Consider the following 14398-nt stretch of genomic DNA (forward strand, 5'->3'; position numbering starts at 1 on the left):
CGATCGCAAGTCAACATTGGGTTACATATTTCAGATCAGTGGTACAGTCATCACTTGGAGAAGCAAGAAGTAAACATGTTTTCAACTGTGGAACACGAAAATATGGTACTAGCGAGTGCAGCACAAGAGATGGTGATCAGCGAAGCCAATTGGAATGAGTTGTTCGGAGAAAGTGATGATGAGGAAGAGTTCATGGGATTTGATGCTGCAAGTGGGTAGGAGTGTGATTCTGGTGAAGATGATGTAGTTACAGAGTCAGAAAGTTGTGGATGAAGGAGATGAGTCTGTGAGTGAAGAAGATTTCGGAGTTACTGAAGGTGCAGTTGGAGAGAAGGAAGACATGGTGGTCAAGGGTATCGACAGATGGGTCAAAGTGGTTGCGGAAAGGATGGATTATTTTGGTTTTGAAGGAAAGGTGAGGGCTGGAGGACAGGATGGTAAGGAAAAGAAGTGTGGCATCGATGGAGATGTCGAAGTGTACAGAAGTTGGTTACTTTTTCCAGTGATGATGGTCTTAGAGTAGCGAGGAGATGGAGTATTTCAGGAGATGAGAGAAGTCTTTGATAGGGAGGAGTGAGTTGAAGTTCCTGATTTTAAGGCTCAGGGTAGCGGGAAAGTGAATAGAGAGGAGAAGGCTGTGCAAGGGATGATGCATAATCTTGTGAAGGATAAGATGTTGGTGTTGGAGATCAACAGGCTTTTGGGTGTGGTGTCTGGTTGGTTGGAGGGGTTTTTGAAAGATCTTGGGATTCCAGATGTGCTGGAGGAATGCATGCATCCCTAGTCAATGGGTCCACCCTAATCCTCCAGAAGACCCTTACAATGAACTACAGTAACTGTAGCTACTGTAGTCTCTAAGCCCCAGGTCTGGGGTTTAGGCAAAGCAGTGTTTACACCTTCAGAGTTTGAATACCATCTGCTCTCAGGATGTTCTATCCACAGACAGTCAAGTGCTATTATTATTATTATTATTATTATTGTTATTATGATGATGATGATGATGATGATGATGATGTTCTCTACTGTCACAGTCTTTGCCAATGTTCTTTTTATGCGTCAGGTGGGTGAAAACCATGCACCTGGGGCATGAGTCACTCAAGTCATTCATTCTGTCCATACACAGAAGAAATGACTTGAGTATTAATTAATATTTCAAATATCAATTAACTATTTAGTTAATATTAATTCATATTCATTAATAATTTATTATTCTGATGCAGTGGTGAAAGCACTCACCTACCATCAATGCAGTGCAGGATCGATTCCTGGATTTGATGCCATATGTGGGTTTGTTGGTTCTCTACTCTGCTCTGAGAGGTTTTTCAAAAACCAACATTAGATTTGGTTTGTTCTGATTTTACCTGATTTGTGGTCTCACGAATTAGTAGAGCACTAGTTCTCAGCTAAATAACCTTGAGACTGATTATTATTATTATTATTACTATAATTTTAAGAAGGATCGGTTTAGAAAACGTATTAAGAATAAAAAGTAACAACACTATCCGACGTTTCGGAGTCAGACATGACCCCTTGATAATGGGGTCATCTCTGACTCCGAAACGTCGGATAGTGTTGTTACTTTTTATTCTTATTACTATTATTATTATTATTATTATTATTATTATTATTATTATTATTATTATTATTATTATTATTATTATTATTATTATAACAATGCTTCATGATCACCATTGCATAATTAATTTTAAAACACTTCACAGCAGTAAGGAAACTATAAATAATTTTCTTACAGCTTTGAAGTGTTTGTTTTTTCTTAAAAAAAACTTACAGGTAAAACAAATGCATTAATTTCCTCCCTGTCTACAACATTGACTTGCCAAGACAAATTCTCCATTTCCTTGCTTTCATTAGCCATGACCAACCTCTTGGCTACAGCAAAAACCCTCAAATGATCAGGATGATATGTTGGTAACATACAATTTGCAAATTCTTCTAACAAATTTTTGTGTTCCCTAGCTGCCAGTTCTTCCATCTGCTTCTGAGATATTGGCATGAAACGTGTCCTGTTAGTGACTGGAGTTTCTTCCAAGTGGAAGAAATAAAATCCCAGAGAAAATCCACCAAAACCTCCAATTACTATTGTAAGTCCCTTAGACAAATTGAGGCGATGGTGTTTTGACAAATTTCTCCAACTCTTGCGAAAATACCTAAAATACAAGTGGGAAACAAAGAAAATTGAGAAAACTAGAACAATTAAGCTAGCAAAGAACTAATATTACAACATAGAATTTGTCAGTGTTTAATACTCATACTTCATTGACCGTTCCCCATAGGGACTTATCAGGGCCAATGAATCCACAAAGCAACAACTGATAAGACTTCCAACCGGTCAGAGGGCAAACCAGTTGGCTATTTACAAGCACAGCTGAAACGTTAAACCAGGCACCACCAGGATCAATTCAACAACTGGTTAGAGCGGGTCTTGAACCCACCCTCTCTGTATCTCCACGTCCAGGCAAGCACCCTAACAACCGGGCCACACTGTCTCCTACATTCCATAAAATTATGAGAAATTTGTGGTACTCACATTGGGAGTTTTTAAACTACCCCTGTGATAAAAAAAAATCACTTCCTTTTTTTCTTCATATTTTCAAAGTGTGTTTGCTCAACACCTGACTACCAAAATTTTGAGCTTTGATTTTTATCCAAAGACCATTTTCTTTGAGTCTACATGTAAGTTTTGGATCTCACAGTCTACCATTACTCAGGTTCAATACTGACTGATTAGACCTCAGAGGGTTGGATCAAGGGACAAGTGACGTCAAAGGCTCACTAGTTAACTTAAAATTTCAGCATTATGAAACCCCTGTATTCATAGGTGTGTCTCAGACATGATCTGTCAAGAATCTTTTAAAACAATAGGCCACTTCGGAAAACACCATAATAATCTCTTTCTGTCCCCCCAAATTTTGCATAAGCATTGTTTCCAGTTTCTCTTGGGACTTACAATGGTCCCAAGAGAAAACAAAAACAATGCTTATGCAAAATTTGGGGGCACAAACAAAGAGTATTATGGTATTTCCGAAGTGGCCTATTTCATTAACCCACTGACACCTCAAACACCCCAGCCTCGTCCCCAGGGTCTCTTTGACAATGGAGACCCTGGGAACCAGGATGCAAACACCCTAGGACACCTCCCCCCCTCCCACCGTTGATGAGTAAAATCGTCTGTCTCACTCCCACGTATCAATGCGTCAAGTTAATGTTTCCCACTTCTCCTTTCTTTTCTTTAAGTTGCCCTCTGGCAGCGGATCTAAAACCTCAAGGGTCACAGGTCAGCCTAAATGCATGTCATATGCTACAGTTAAATGAACAACACCGAAAGTGTCTCCTGACCCTAATCACTCTAGACACAAAAATGTTGTTTCAGGTCTAAGGGAAACTTTTTGCCTGGTTCACGGACTTCTAGGACCTATGGACTGAGGATATATGACCTGTGTTCTAGACCCGCCTCTTTGCCCGTCATGCCCCGGGGTGTGAGAGACAAGTGTACCAATACCTTCCACCAACAACAGCAGCTAACTTGACCACTTTTGAAAACGGACCGGCTAACTTCACAAGAAAAATTGCGAGTGGCCCGGCAAATCGTGGTTGACTCAGGCGAAATCCCCTGACTGAAATGAGTGGACCAGCACATGTTCTCGTCCAACACAGAGAGCGGAAGTGATCTTGGACACCATATTTCAAACTCCAGCGCGCTATGCTGATTTTTGCTTGTCGATGGCACCGAAAGAGGGAAGCTTGATTCTCACTGATGAGGTAGGATAGATTAGCAATCTTTACAAGACGCGAAAAGGGCCTCGAAGACCAGGTTATGGTTCGGAAAAATGTGTTCATTGCTATCGCGAGTCTCGCATGTTATAAGGCGCGGTTACCCGGGCAGAGACGAAGCAAGTCTGTTACTTCGTGTGGAGTTCGTGTTTCATTTTCTCTTAGTGCATGGACAAAAGAGCCGTTTCACCTGATTCATCAACACAAATAACCGAAAAAAAGAAGAAAGAAAAAAAGAGGAAGAAAAAACACAGGTTAATACGTTTAGTTGAGCTGAAGTTTCTACCCGTCAACTGAAAAATCTATTTGCTAAACACCCGACTGGCGGAAATTTTCCCCAGATTTTCGGAAATAACATTAATAATGTCTATCAGAAGCGTGTTTATTTACACTTTATCTATCGGGCATTTTACCACGGCCAGCCCGGCGGCCCAGATGTTTGTTTAAAAAATTGAAAACGGTTCAACTGATGAGCTCGAGATGTGTCAACTGGATTCACACATAATTCTTGGTTTTGCCTAAAATCTGGAATCCGGAATTCGCAATCCGGAATCCGGAATAAAAAATCCGGAATCCAATATAAGAACTTCAACCAAAGGCTTACACTAATTTTCATTAAAGCTAACCTTAGGCGTAATTAGGCCTAAACAAACGTTTTTAGGCCTAATGCTAGCATTGGTAAACGGTTTGTTTAGGCCTAATTAGGCCAAAGGTTAGCGTTAATAATAATAATAATAATAATAATAAAAACATATTTATAGAGCGCAACCTAGACCTCGATGCACTTTACAATGTTTCAAATAGATATAAAAATGAAATAATATAATTAATAAATTGAAACAGTAAAAAATAATAATTTAAAATATACATATTCGCCAATGTAAGTTTTAAATGTGTGGTACTGTTAAATTAGTTCAAAAACTCAGATAGTATAGGCTTCCCGGTACAGCATTGTTTTTACCGCTTTCTTAAAGATGTCGAGAGACTTGATGCTTCTTATCTCAGCTGGCAGAGAGTTCCATAAGACTGGGCCAGCAATTGAGAAGGATTTAGGATTCTTTCTGTCTTTTGTTTTGTTTTTGTTTCGTTTCGCAGTTACCGTAAGCCTTTGGTTGAAGTTCTTATATCAGATTCCAGATTTTTTTATTCTGGATTCCGGATTCCAGGTCTTAGGCAAACCCTCACTCACATGATCAACAGCCATGTTTTTTAACAAAAACAAAAGAAAATGTTTGTATAATGATAAAGTTCAATTCCTGGAGAATTGGGACACCAACATATCTACCGTTTTTTTGTTTGAGGAGATCAACACAGCAGCTGTGACGTCACATGAAAACCGAGAATACTAGCAGGAACTAAGCTTAAATGTGGGATGAAGGTTGACATTCAGTGCTCAGAAACTCTGTGGCTAAAAAAAAAAACAGTTTGTGCAAAGAGGAGGGATTGTAATCCCAAATGTGATTCTGTTTCTCATGCGCATCTTGTAGTGGTGGGTGGGTCTGGAAGTCCACTGATGATTGTGGTGGGTCTAAAACACAGGTCACAGATCAGTGTACATGTCACTGTGCTGAAGATAAATAAACAACACCAAAAGTGTGTCCTAGCCCTAATTATTGTACAAAAATGTTGTTTCATGTCTAGGGGAAACCTCTGGCTGAGTTTAACCCGTGGACTCCTGGGAGTTCCCCATTGACGAGTAAAATTGTCTGGTCGATTTAGTCCGGTTTAGGCATTAAAGGGTTAAATGTCTAAAACTACTGATGGTGTCAGAACTCTAATAGTATACTGGTCTCTCAATGAGAGATGAATCAGCTTGAAGTACCAGTAATACTCTAGGGTTTGGGGGGTACAGCTGTAATGGGATATATGGACTGTGGAATTCCTGGAAACTAAACCTTGAAATTCTATGAACTAAAGACAAAAATGTACTGGCCATTTTATTCAAACACAGTGTTCATGTATACATTATAGGAGTGAGAAGAAAAGAAATCAGCCCAAGTCTCCCAGCTCGTCACAAGATGTTGATAGTGATGGAGTTAAAACCAGAATTAAGAGGAAAAAGGACTGCAAGGCCAGCAGTGTGAAACATCTGTCTGCTTATCTCCATGATAGAGAAGAACTTCAAGTACAACTCTTTACAATTATTCCCAAGAAAGAAGTGAAGGGAATGATGCCAGATGCTCTCAAGGTATGGTTCAATTCAGCGATAGTTGATATACATGCACTGTAGATAATTACTGAGGCTAGCTGCATTATATGCTATGATGCTATGAGCTGGAGTAATTATCTATCATACTAATATTATTGATCGACATCCAAACCCATTGTTTTCTGCCTGTCATCGTATCACAGAATGTTGCCCCCACCCCCCTTGTAATTTTGTGGAAAGCAATAAATCAAACATTAACAATAATTCATGATGTTCAATGGTTTTTTTAATTCAAGGTAAAGGTTACATAAGCTATTGTTTTCATGAGTGTAACATGACATGTACGTGTGAGAAAATGAATCCAGAAATGAGTTATCGACTGTTTGTTTGTCAAGGTACACTGTACTGTAGGTGTCAATTTGTATAATTATTGCCCAAGAAACACTGTTGTTTGTGAAAGGCAACTCATTGTCATTTGGAATGATGGTAGAAAGCTGCTGGGAAAGCAGTTCGGAGGATATATTGCCCAGAAATTGTCCAGAAATGCCCTTAATTAGATTCTCATGGATTTCAATAAATGTTATGAAATGTCCCTACTGAATCAGATCTTCTCCCAACTTCAACATGACTCGTGTCTCGAAATAAAGACAATTCACTTTACTTAAGGCACTTAAAGGACACTTCTTGTTGGATGTCAAAATTGGGGATGCATCTAAAGTATTTACATTTCTGGACATAAGTGGCAAATAGCGAGATAGAACTTAAAATATACTTAGGTTAGAGATATTTACTGTACATTGATGGTTAGTTGTGTTTTCCCATGGTTACATTTTAGGAGCTCAGCTTTACAGAAGTAAAAACACGTTGTTTTGAACAACTTCAGACGTTGTCAAAGAAGCAAATTGAAAGTATTATTGAAGGCAAGCAAATGGTTTCCTTTGAAGATGACACTGATAATGAACCAGAAATCTCTCAAGAAAAAGAAACCATGGAAGGGCAAATGAGACATAACCAGGTGATTGTAATAATTATTTTTTGTAATGTCGTGTACATTAATTAGTCAAAAGGCTTTTTTGTAGGACCCAGAAGACGAACTTAGCTTTCAATTGCTAGCAGTGGTTTAAATAAAGTCGTCATGGTTAGCCACCTTTACTACACGTCTGGTTTGACCAAGACTAACACATGCACAGGGTTCTCCTTATCAGGCGGTAACTGGTAAAAGTTACCGCTTGTAAGAGCACTTATTACCGCCTGCAAACGCTCAGAAGTCGCTTATCCTTTGCAGAATGTCCAACATTAACCAATTGCTTTACTGGTTTGAAAAGGTGCCATACCTGTTGCGCTGAAAACTAGGAAGAACCTTGATACATGTAATAAACAGTGCAGTGCAGTGCAGCGCAGTGATTAGGACGCTTGCCTTGAGATCCGGGGATCCCGGGTTCAAGACATGTCCTGGCCACTGGTAGAATTTGTTCCTAGTAGTCCCTGGTTCAACTTCTCAACTGCACTTGCAAATACAAAAATTTGGTTTTATCAACGGAGATGATAATGTAAAGTGGCCACCATACAGAAATTCTAAATTCAAAATTCTTCAGAATTTCTGTACGGTGGCCAATTTACATTATCAACTCCGTTGATTTTTGTATACTACTTCCCCACCGACGCAGCACCACAGTTTCTTTAGAAACTACCCCCTTCATGCAGTTGTAGATAGCTAACTGGTTTGCCTCTGGCCAGTTGGGATTCTTAACAGGTGTTGTTGAATGTACTTTCATTGGCCCTGAAAAGCCCCTATGGGGAGTGGTCAATGAAATGTGTATTTTATTTATTTAAAATGTAAAAAGTGGAAAAGAACTGGCTGCTTTCCTTTTATCTTAACTCCAATAGTGGCCAGAACATTTACATGACTGTACAAAGCTTTTTTGGTACACAGTAGATTAGTTGTTGTAACTCCCACCCACAACGACAGCCTTGCAAAGTGTCTCCCCCCCACTCTCCCAAAAGAATATTCTTAAATCAGTATTTTTAAAATCCTGTTCAGAGTGTTTTATTCCCTCTAAAGATTTCATTTTACCGAAACGCAAGATAAGGAAACTGCCTACTTTGCAAAGTCATTCACAGACATTAGTAAAGCCCTTTTCCAACTGACCTACACATGCAAACCGCTCGGAGGTTTTCATGTGTAGAGCCTCCCCACGGAATCTCTGCCCGAAAGGGGTACCTTGTTGCACCCTTCAGGTAAATGAAGGAGTAGGGATTTCATGAGTCGAAGTATACAGGTGTATGAAAGGGTAGGGAAATCTGTCATTTACATGTAGGTATTTAAAAGGGCCTTTCATTATAATATTTCGAACACACGTACACTGTACCTTTAATAATGACTGCACTGTTTTAATTTATTGAATGGTACATGAAAATCGCTGTTTTAGCGATTTATTCACAAGACGGGCCAGTTAGAGCAGTGAAAAGTTAAACTCGTTGGGTTCGTATTACAGTCTATCCGCGTGCTTGGTGGACTTCAGTCAACGCGTCACGCTTTTGTCTTTATTATTTACTTCATCTTGTTGACATCCTCTTTTAGTACAACTTGAATGCCTTGCTTAGTTTAGGTACGCTTGATTTCAGTCGCTTGAGTTTTGATGGCTTTAAATGTGACGTTAAGCGGAACACTAATCCCTCCTCCAACGCGCCACTGACCTTTTGGGTAGTTGTTGTCTAGTTACTGTTCTTAAAGGTAAGTGTAATCGAAATAATATTGATCGCTTTACAATCGTCAATCAATCATAATCATATTAAACTTTCTGAATGTAGTGAGATATTGCTTGAACAACAACAACAGAAACATGAAACATATCATGTATTAATGTCAAATGTTACTGGCCAAAAGTACAGATCAATGCTAATTCCCCTTGAAGATGTCCGCTTTGACCTCGCTTGGGATCAAATATTTTGAAATGCGCGTCCTTGGTCTCCCGCCTCGACGTGAGCTGAATAATTAACACTGGTTTTGATTGACTCCTCGTCCTCCCCTACCATCTAAAAAAAAATAAAAATAAAAAATCGAAATCAGTTTCTTAAATCAGTATTCATAAGGGGTAACATCTTTCATTAACTTCATTCTAAGTGCTAGAAAGGGGATGCAGTGTTCTTAAGTAGGTTTGTGAAAGGAGTACTATTAATTTCTCAATGGAAGGTTTACGAAGGGGTACCTCTTCTGTCAAAGATGGTATATAAAAAGGGTAAGGGGCTCCAACCGAAATTTCGTTGTTAGATTTGCGAATTTTCGTTTCAGTACGTACGAGCTCCAACCGAAATTCTGTTGTTAGATTTGCGAATTTTCGTTTCAGTACGTACGAACTCCAACCGAAATTTCGTTGTTAGATTTCGAATTTTCGTCCTGCGTTCGAATTTTCGTGTGGCTCAGCGAAATTTCTTTGAAATTTAGGCCGAAAAATCACACCTTTCCCACCAAAATTCCAGCGAAATTTTGAGAGAACAATAACCAAAATTCGACGAAATTCGTTTGCATTCTTTTTGCACAGTACTGTACATGGCAAGGTCACAGTTTTTATACCGGTATGTGATTAAAAACCTTAATAATTTTGGTTGACTATCATAGAACACTCTCTCCCTCCCTATAGCAAAATGTGCACTTAAATGCCTTACTGGTAGGTCTCCCCAGAGATTACAGTCTTGGACTGCTTGTATGTAAAACAGAGGGCTAAAGGAATACCAGTAGAGAAGAATCATTGTATTAAACTGTCTTTTATTGGCCTTGTTGTTCTAGACTGAAGTGTGTGATCAACCTTCAAGTTGGAATTAATTACGTTCTTACATGTACTTTCACAGGACATAAATCTAATGCTGCAGTCACTGAATCCCTTTCCGGGTGTTGTGGATTGCACCTGTAATGATTCCAGCTACTTGGACGCTGTTGTAAACTATGCTTGTGTTTGTTAATTTCCCCATGGTTAAACAAAAGAAAACTCTGGTTTCTGTTAGCTGACTGTCTACAGAGAATGTTGGTGGAGCTCTTCCCACTCCCCACCCCATTGTTTTGTAACCCAGCCCAGACCTATCCCACGCTCTTCCAATATGGCGTCTGGTATGTGTTTCGTGGCCAAAACAACATCTACCGCCTGCAAGCAGGCTATGAATAAGTTATAATGTATTAGAAGGAAATGTCCGTGATAGTGGTAAGGACAATACACACGCAATATTATAAAATATTTAAAATTTGATATGCATGTCCCTTGTTGGATTGTCTTTTCGGTTGTCTATAGTGAGAACTATTTTTGCCCCTATTGGACAAAAAAACCACTAAAGGCTCTTTTGCAGTGATGGCCAACGTAGAGGGCTGGTTGGTAACACTTAATTTTATTTTAGGGAAGAGTTCTTGACGCAAAAGAAAATATGATTACAAACAACAAAGAAGAGGAGGTGAAAGAGAGGGACATTATTACTTTCCAGGAAATAATTGCAATTCCAAAACAAGATGAAATTGATAAACTTGTGGAAGGTAAGATTTTACCTTGAAACAACTTTATTGGATATCACCATCCTCGCCATCAATGGTAAAGTGAATGCATGGTTGTGTGTTTGCACCTAACTCGGTGATATTCTCATCTGCAGGAACAAGTGTGTTAAGCAGAGAAGCCCCATCTAATGTGCAGTCTGATGATACCAGTGTTGCAGTGGAAGCCGATTTGAAAGAACTTGAATTTCGAGCACGTGCTCTGGAGTCACTGGTGCGTGCTCGTGAACGACAGATGAACCTTGACCAACCCTGAAGCGGCGTACAGGCTTTACCTCAGTCTGTCGTTTCTGTGGGATCCCTCTGGAACGAAGGCGTTGTTTGTTGTGTACAGTACATGCAATCTGGCAGTAAAAACAGAGCTCACAAAAGACATTGTTTTGCGTTGCTATTGTTCTTACATTTTGTTAGTGCTGTGTAGTAATATTACAATATTTCGAGTGCAATTTGGAATAAATGAGAACGAGCAGGTTTTTTCAAAGACGAACAAAATTGCACGAGCTCGTAAGGCAAGTGCAATTTGTAGTCTTTGAGTGAAATGTACAGGTGCTTATTTCTTCCAAATTGCACTTGAAAAGGGATGTGAACACTTATGTAATAATATACACGAAAAAAATTCAGCTCGTTGATAGGCTGAAACCACGTCAATTAATCGCAAACAGAGTGCAGAAAGTTGAAATAATGCATTAAAGGTGAAGTTGTTGCATTGAGACCCAATCAAAATGCGAGCCCTGGATGGCACAAGTCACGGCGCAATTTTTCTGTGATTGCGTGATACGCGTGCGTTGCTTCTGCTTAACGACCTTAACCACCGCCATCTCGAATTTTTCATGTATATTAAAAAGTAATTACATGATTGTTCTTGTGCAATTTGGAGTAAATAAGCACCAGAATTTTTTTTCAGACTACAAATTTCACTTGCCCTACAGGCTGGTGCAATTTTGTGCGTCTTGGCAAAAATTTACTTCTTCTTATTTATTCCAAATTGCACTCTAACTCATATGGTTACCAATACAGAAAATGATTTATCCAGAAAACCTGTCGTAATTAACTAGAAGCAACACACGGTTATCTCGTAACCTCGAAAAAATTTGCGCCATCCAGGGCTAGCATTTGATTGGCTCTCTGTTGGTTTTATCGTTGACCAATGAGAATGCTTGGTATGTTACGTCTTTTTGCCCAGAATTTTCTGCGCTTTGTTACCTGAAAGATGCATTTCTCTTGGCCAATCAGAATGGAGACTTTTTTGTACACCTGTATATTATTAGAACTAAAACAACTTGCATAGTTGAGTGGGTTATTGAACAAAATTGTTTATTTACATATTAAAAGCACGAAACTTTGCCATGTCTCTAGATGAACATTTTTTGGGTATTTTAGGGACGTTTCGTCTGGTGGTTTCCCATTCCATATCCGGTACTTTGATGCCAATATTTGAGGGGTTTGCATTTTTTGATTACCGGTATTACAATTTTTTTACTTAAGTTTTCAAGACTCTCTGTCTACCTAGATGCTTTACGCGCCTTTTTTTATATTTCCGGCTTGAAGTAACGAGTTGGAAAGACATTTGCTACAAAAAGCTACATAGGAATACTAGAACAGCTGGCCAGTCGAATAAAAATATATTTGCATTGAATAAACCGCCGCTGTCGCTCTTAGACTTATAACATGTTATCGGGTATTTCGGATTGATTTTGTCACCTTACGTGGCTCACGTCGCAATAAATATGTACAAAATAAATTTCAAAAAATTACATTCAATACTGATCTCCATTGGTGGTAAAAGTACTCGTTAGTCTTGTCTTTGACAATTTGAAAAAAAATACATATATATTATTATATGGCAAAGCCAGTCTTGGGCAAATCCCAGCACTCTGATTGGTTCTTTCTCGGTCGGGATTTTGCAGTACGGACCGTTTCCCTGGAAATGGTCCAAGCCGTGTATTTTCGTTTTGGAGCGAAGCCAACAAATTCATAATTTCAAACAACTTTATTTGAAACCAAAACTGCGAAAAAATTGCGATTATTGTCATTCTTCACAGCAAAACTACCAGAAAAAGCTAAAAAGTTTGATTTTTTGATGATTCCAAAGATGGATAAAGACTTAAGACGAACATTTTATTATCCTGAAGCTCTAGAAACTTTTGATGATCATCGAAAACTGGAAGGCCATAGACGATTTTGTAAACCAACAGAAAAGTGCAAACACAAACGAGAAGACGGCTATACTGATATGAACACTCTTCTCTGCTGTACAGAAGCTAATAATTTGAAAAATGAGAAATTGAAAGCTTCCTTGAGTCCGAGCTTGACCACCTTTTGTCAAAGAAACAATCATCCATATAATAAACAACTTACTAACCTCACTTGCTCGGGACCGTACTGTGGGATATTGGCCTTCGGTCGTTTTTGTACGGACCTCGCTGCGCTCGGTCCGTGTTGCCACAACCTCGGGCCAATATTACCCAGTACGGCCCTTGCAGTCGGTTAGTAAACGGTTACTATTCATTGAATATACTCTTCCTGGCAAATTTCTTATAACTTGGTTGTGAACAAAAGGTGCTTGGATTTTCGAAACTTTCGAAGCCTATAAAATGGCAGGATTGGTTAGAAAAATGAAAAAAAGGCCGCAATGCGTTTCGAACAGATGCAAAGATTCATTTAAGCGAAACAAATATTTTGGGTTAGGGGCGCTTAAACCAAACAAAAGCATCTCATCCAAATGCTATATGAAACAATAATTAGAATTCCAAACAAGTCTCTGAGTAAAAAAGGTAAATATCCAACTGTTAATTAGAAAGAGATTACAAATGCCACTCGGCTTACTGCGAATGGACATCAGCAAACTTAGTTTTAGTTAAAAGTTCGTGGTATCTCAATTAATCGATTTGGGCTCTCCATGATCTCAAACTCAAATTTTCGTGAATACACTGCCTTTAGCGGATCTGGTGGTGGGATTTTCTTGAGTTGATTGTCGGTCCAACCCACATTGAAACACTTGCAAATTGGACTTAATGACAAAATATCCATGACCCTTAATGGCATCCTCGTCTCGAAGAGGCGATGGTTAGCGCTGGGATTTGGGCAGGATCTTGTACGACTGTGTAGCCAGATCCGGGAGTGGCAGTCTCTGTTGCAGGTGGTGCGGACGTGCCTTGTGGAATCGTGCACAGAGGCTGCACGTTCTTTCCTCGCCGCTCTCTTGCATGTAGCCTGGACTCTAGCGTTCGCTTCCGCCTTTGAAACCCCCGCTTTGACACTTTGCCGCCATGTATCTCGGTGTTTGGCGATGTCTTCCCATGCACTGGTGTCGATTAGTGCAGATCGCAAGTCTCTGTTGATGACGTCCTGGTAGCGCAGGAGAGGTCGCCCATGCGACAGACGCCCTCCCACAGCTCTCCATAAAGGTTTTCTCTTGGCAGACGGTCAGGCTCCATGCGATGTGCATGGCTGAACCATCGAAGGCTTCGCTGAATGAGCAGTGATGGCCTTCCCCGTGAGCCAGCACGCTCCAGGACCTCAGTGTTGGTGACTCTGTCTTGCCACCTGATGTGCAGCAGATGCCGAAGGCAGCGGAGGTGGAATCCGTTGAGTCACCCAGTGTCTGGCATAGGTCGTCCACGACTTGCTGCCATAAAGGAGAGTAAACAGGACACAAGCTTGGTAGATGCACATCTTGGTTCTTTTGCTCAACAGGTCATTGTTCTTTCTTTCTTTCTTTTTTTCTTTTGTTCTTTCGCTCAACACTTGCTTGTTGAGTTTGGCCATGACAGCAGCTGCTTTGGCGACCCTGAAGCTGACCTCAGCATCGAGCGAAGTCGAGCTTGACACAGTGAGTCCAAGTAGGTGAGGGTGTCCACAAACTCCAGCTCTGTGTTGTCGATGGTGATGACTGGGGGGAACTCAGCACCTTGCGCCAGGAT

At 39.9% G+C, this 14398-nt stretch overlaps 2 protein-coding genes across 2 annotated transcripts in view; one reads left to right on the top strand and one right to left on the bottom strand.

Moving 5' to 3' along the window:
• LOC137973267 (metalloendopeptidase OMA1, mitochondrial-like) overlaps positions 1-3950 on the bottom strand; it is a 23778-nt gene extending 19828 nt beyond the window's left edge. The window contains exons 1-2 of the mRNA XM_068820042.1: positions 3521-3950; positions 1790-2168 (exon numbers count right to left, since the gene is read on the bottom strand). Coding sequence (XP_068676143.1) covers positions 1790-2168; positions 3521-3858 — 717 coding nt within the window. The 5' untranslated portion in view covers positions 3859-3950. The remainder of the gene's footprint in view (positions 1-1789; positions 2169-3520) is intronic.
• LOC137973268 (caspase activity and apoptosis inhibitor 1-like) lies at positions 3887-11824 on the top strand. Its single transcript, XM_068820043.1, has 5 exons — positions 3887-4046; positions 5764-5980; positions 6777-6956; positions 10328-10460; positions 10574-11824. Exons 1-5 carry the CDS (start codon positions 3961-3963, stop codon positions 10729-10731), a joined length of 774 nt encoding a protein of 257 aa, XP_068676144.1. The 5' UTR covers positions 3887-3960; the 3' UTR covers positions 10732-11824.
• The last annotated feature ends 2574 nt before the right edge of the window (positions 11825-14398 follow it).

This window comes from Montipora foliosa, chromosome 10, assembly GCF_036669935.1.
Source record: "Montipora foliosa isolate CH-2021 chromosome 10, ASM3666993v2, whole genome shotgun sequence".
NCBI lineage: Eukaryota > Metazoa > Cnidaria > Anthozoa > Scleractinia > Acroporidae > Montipora > Montipora foliosa.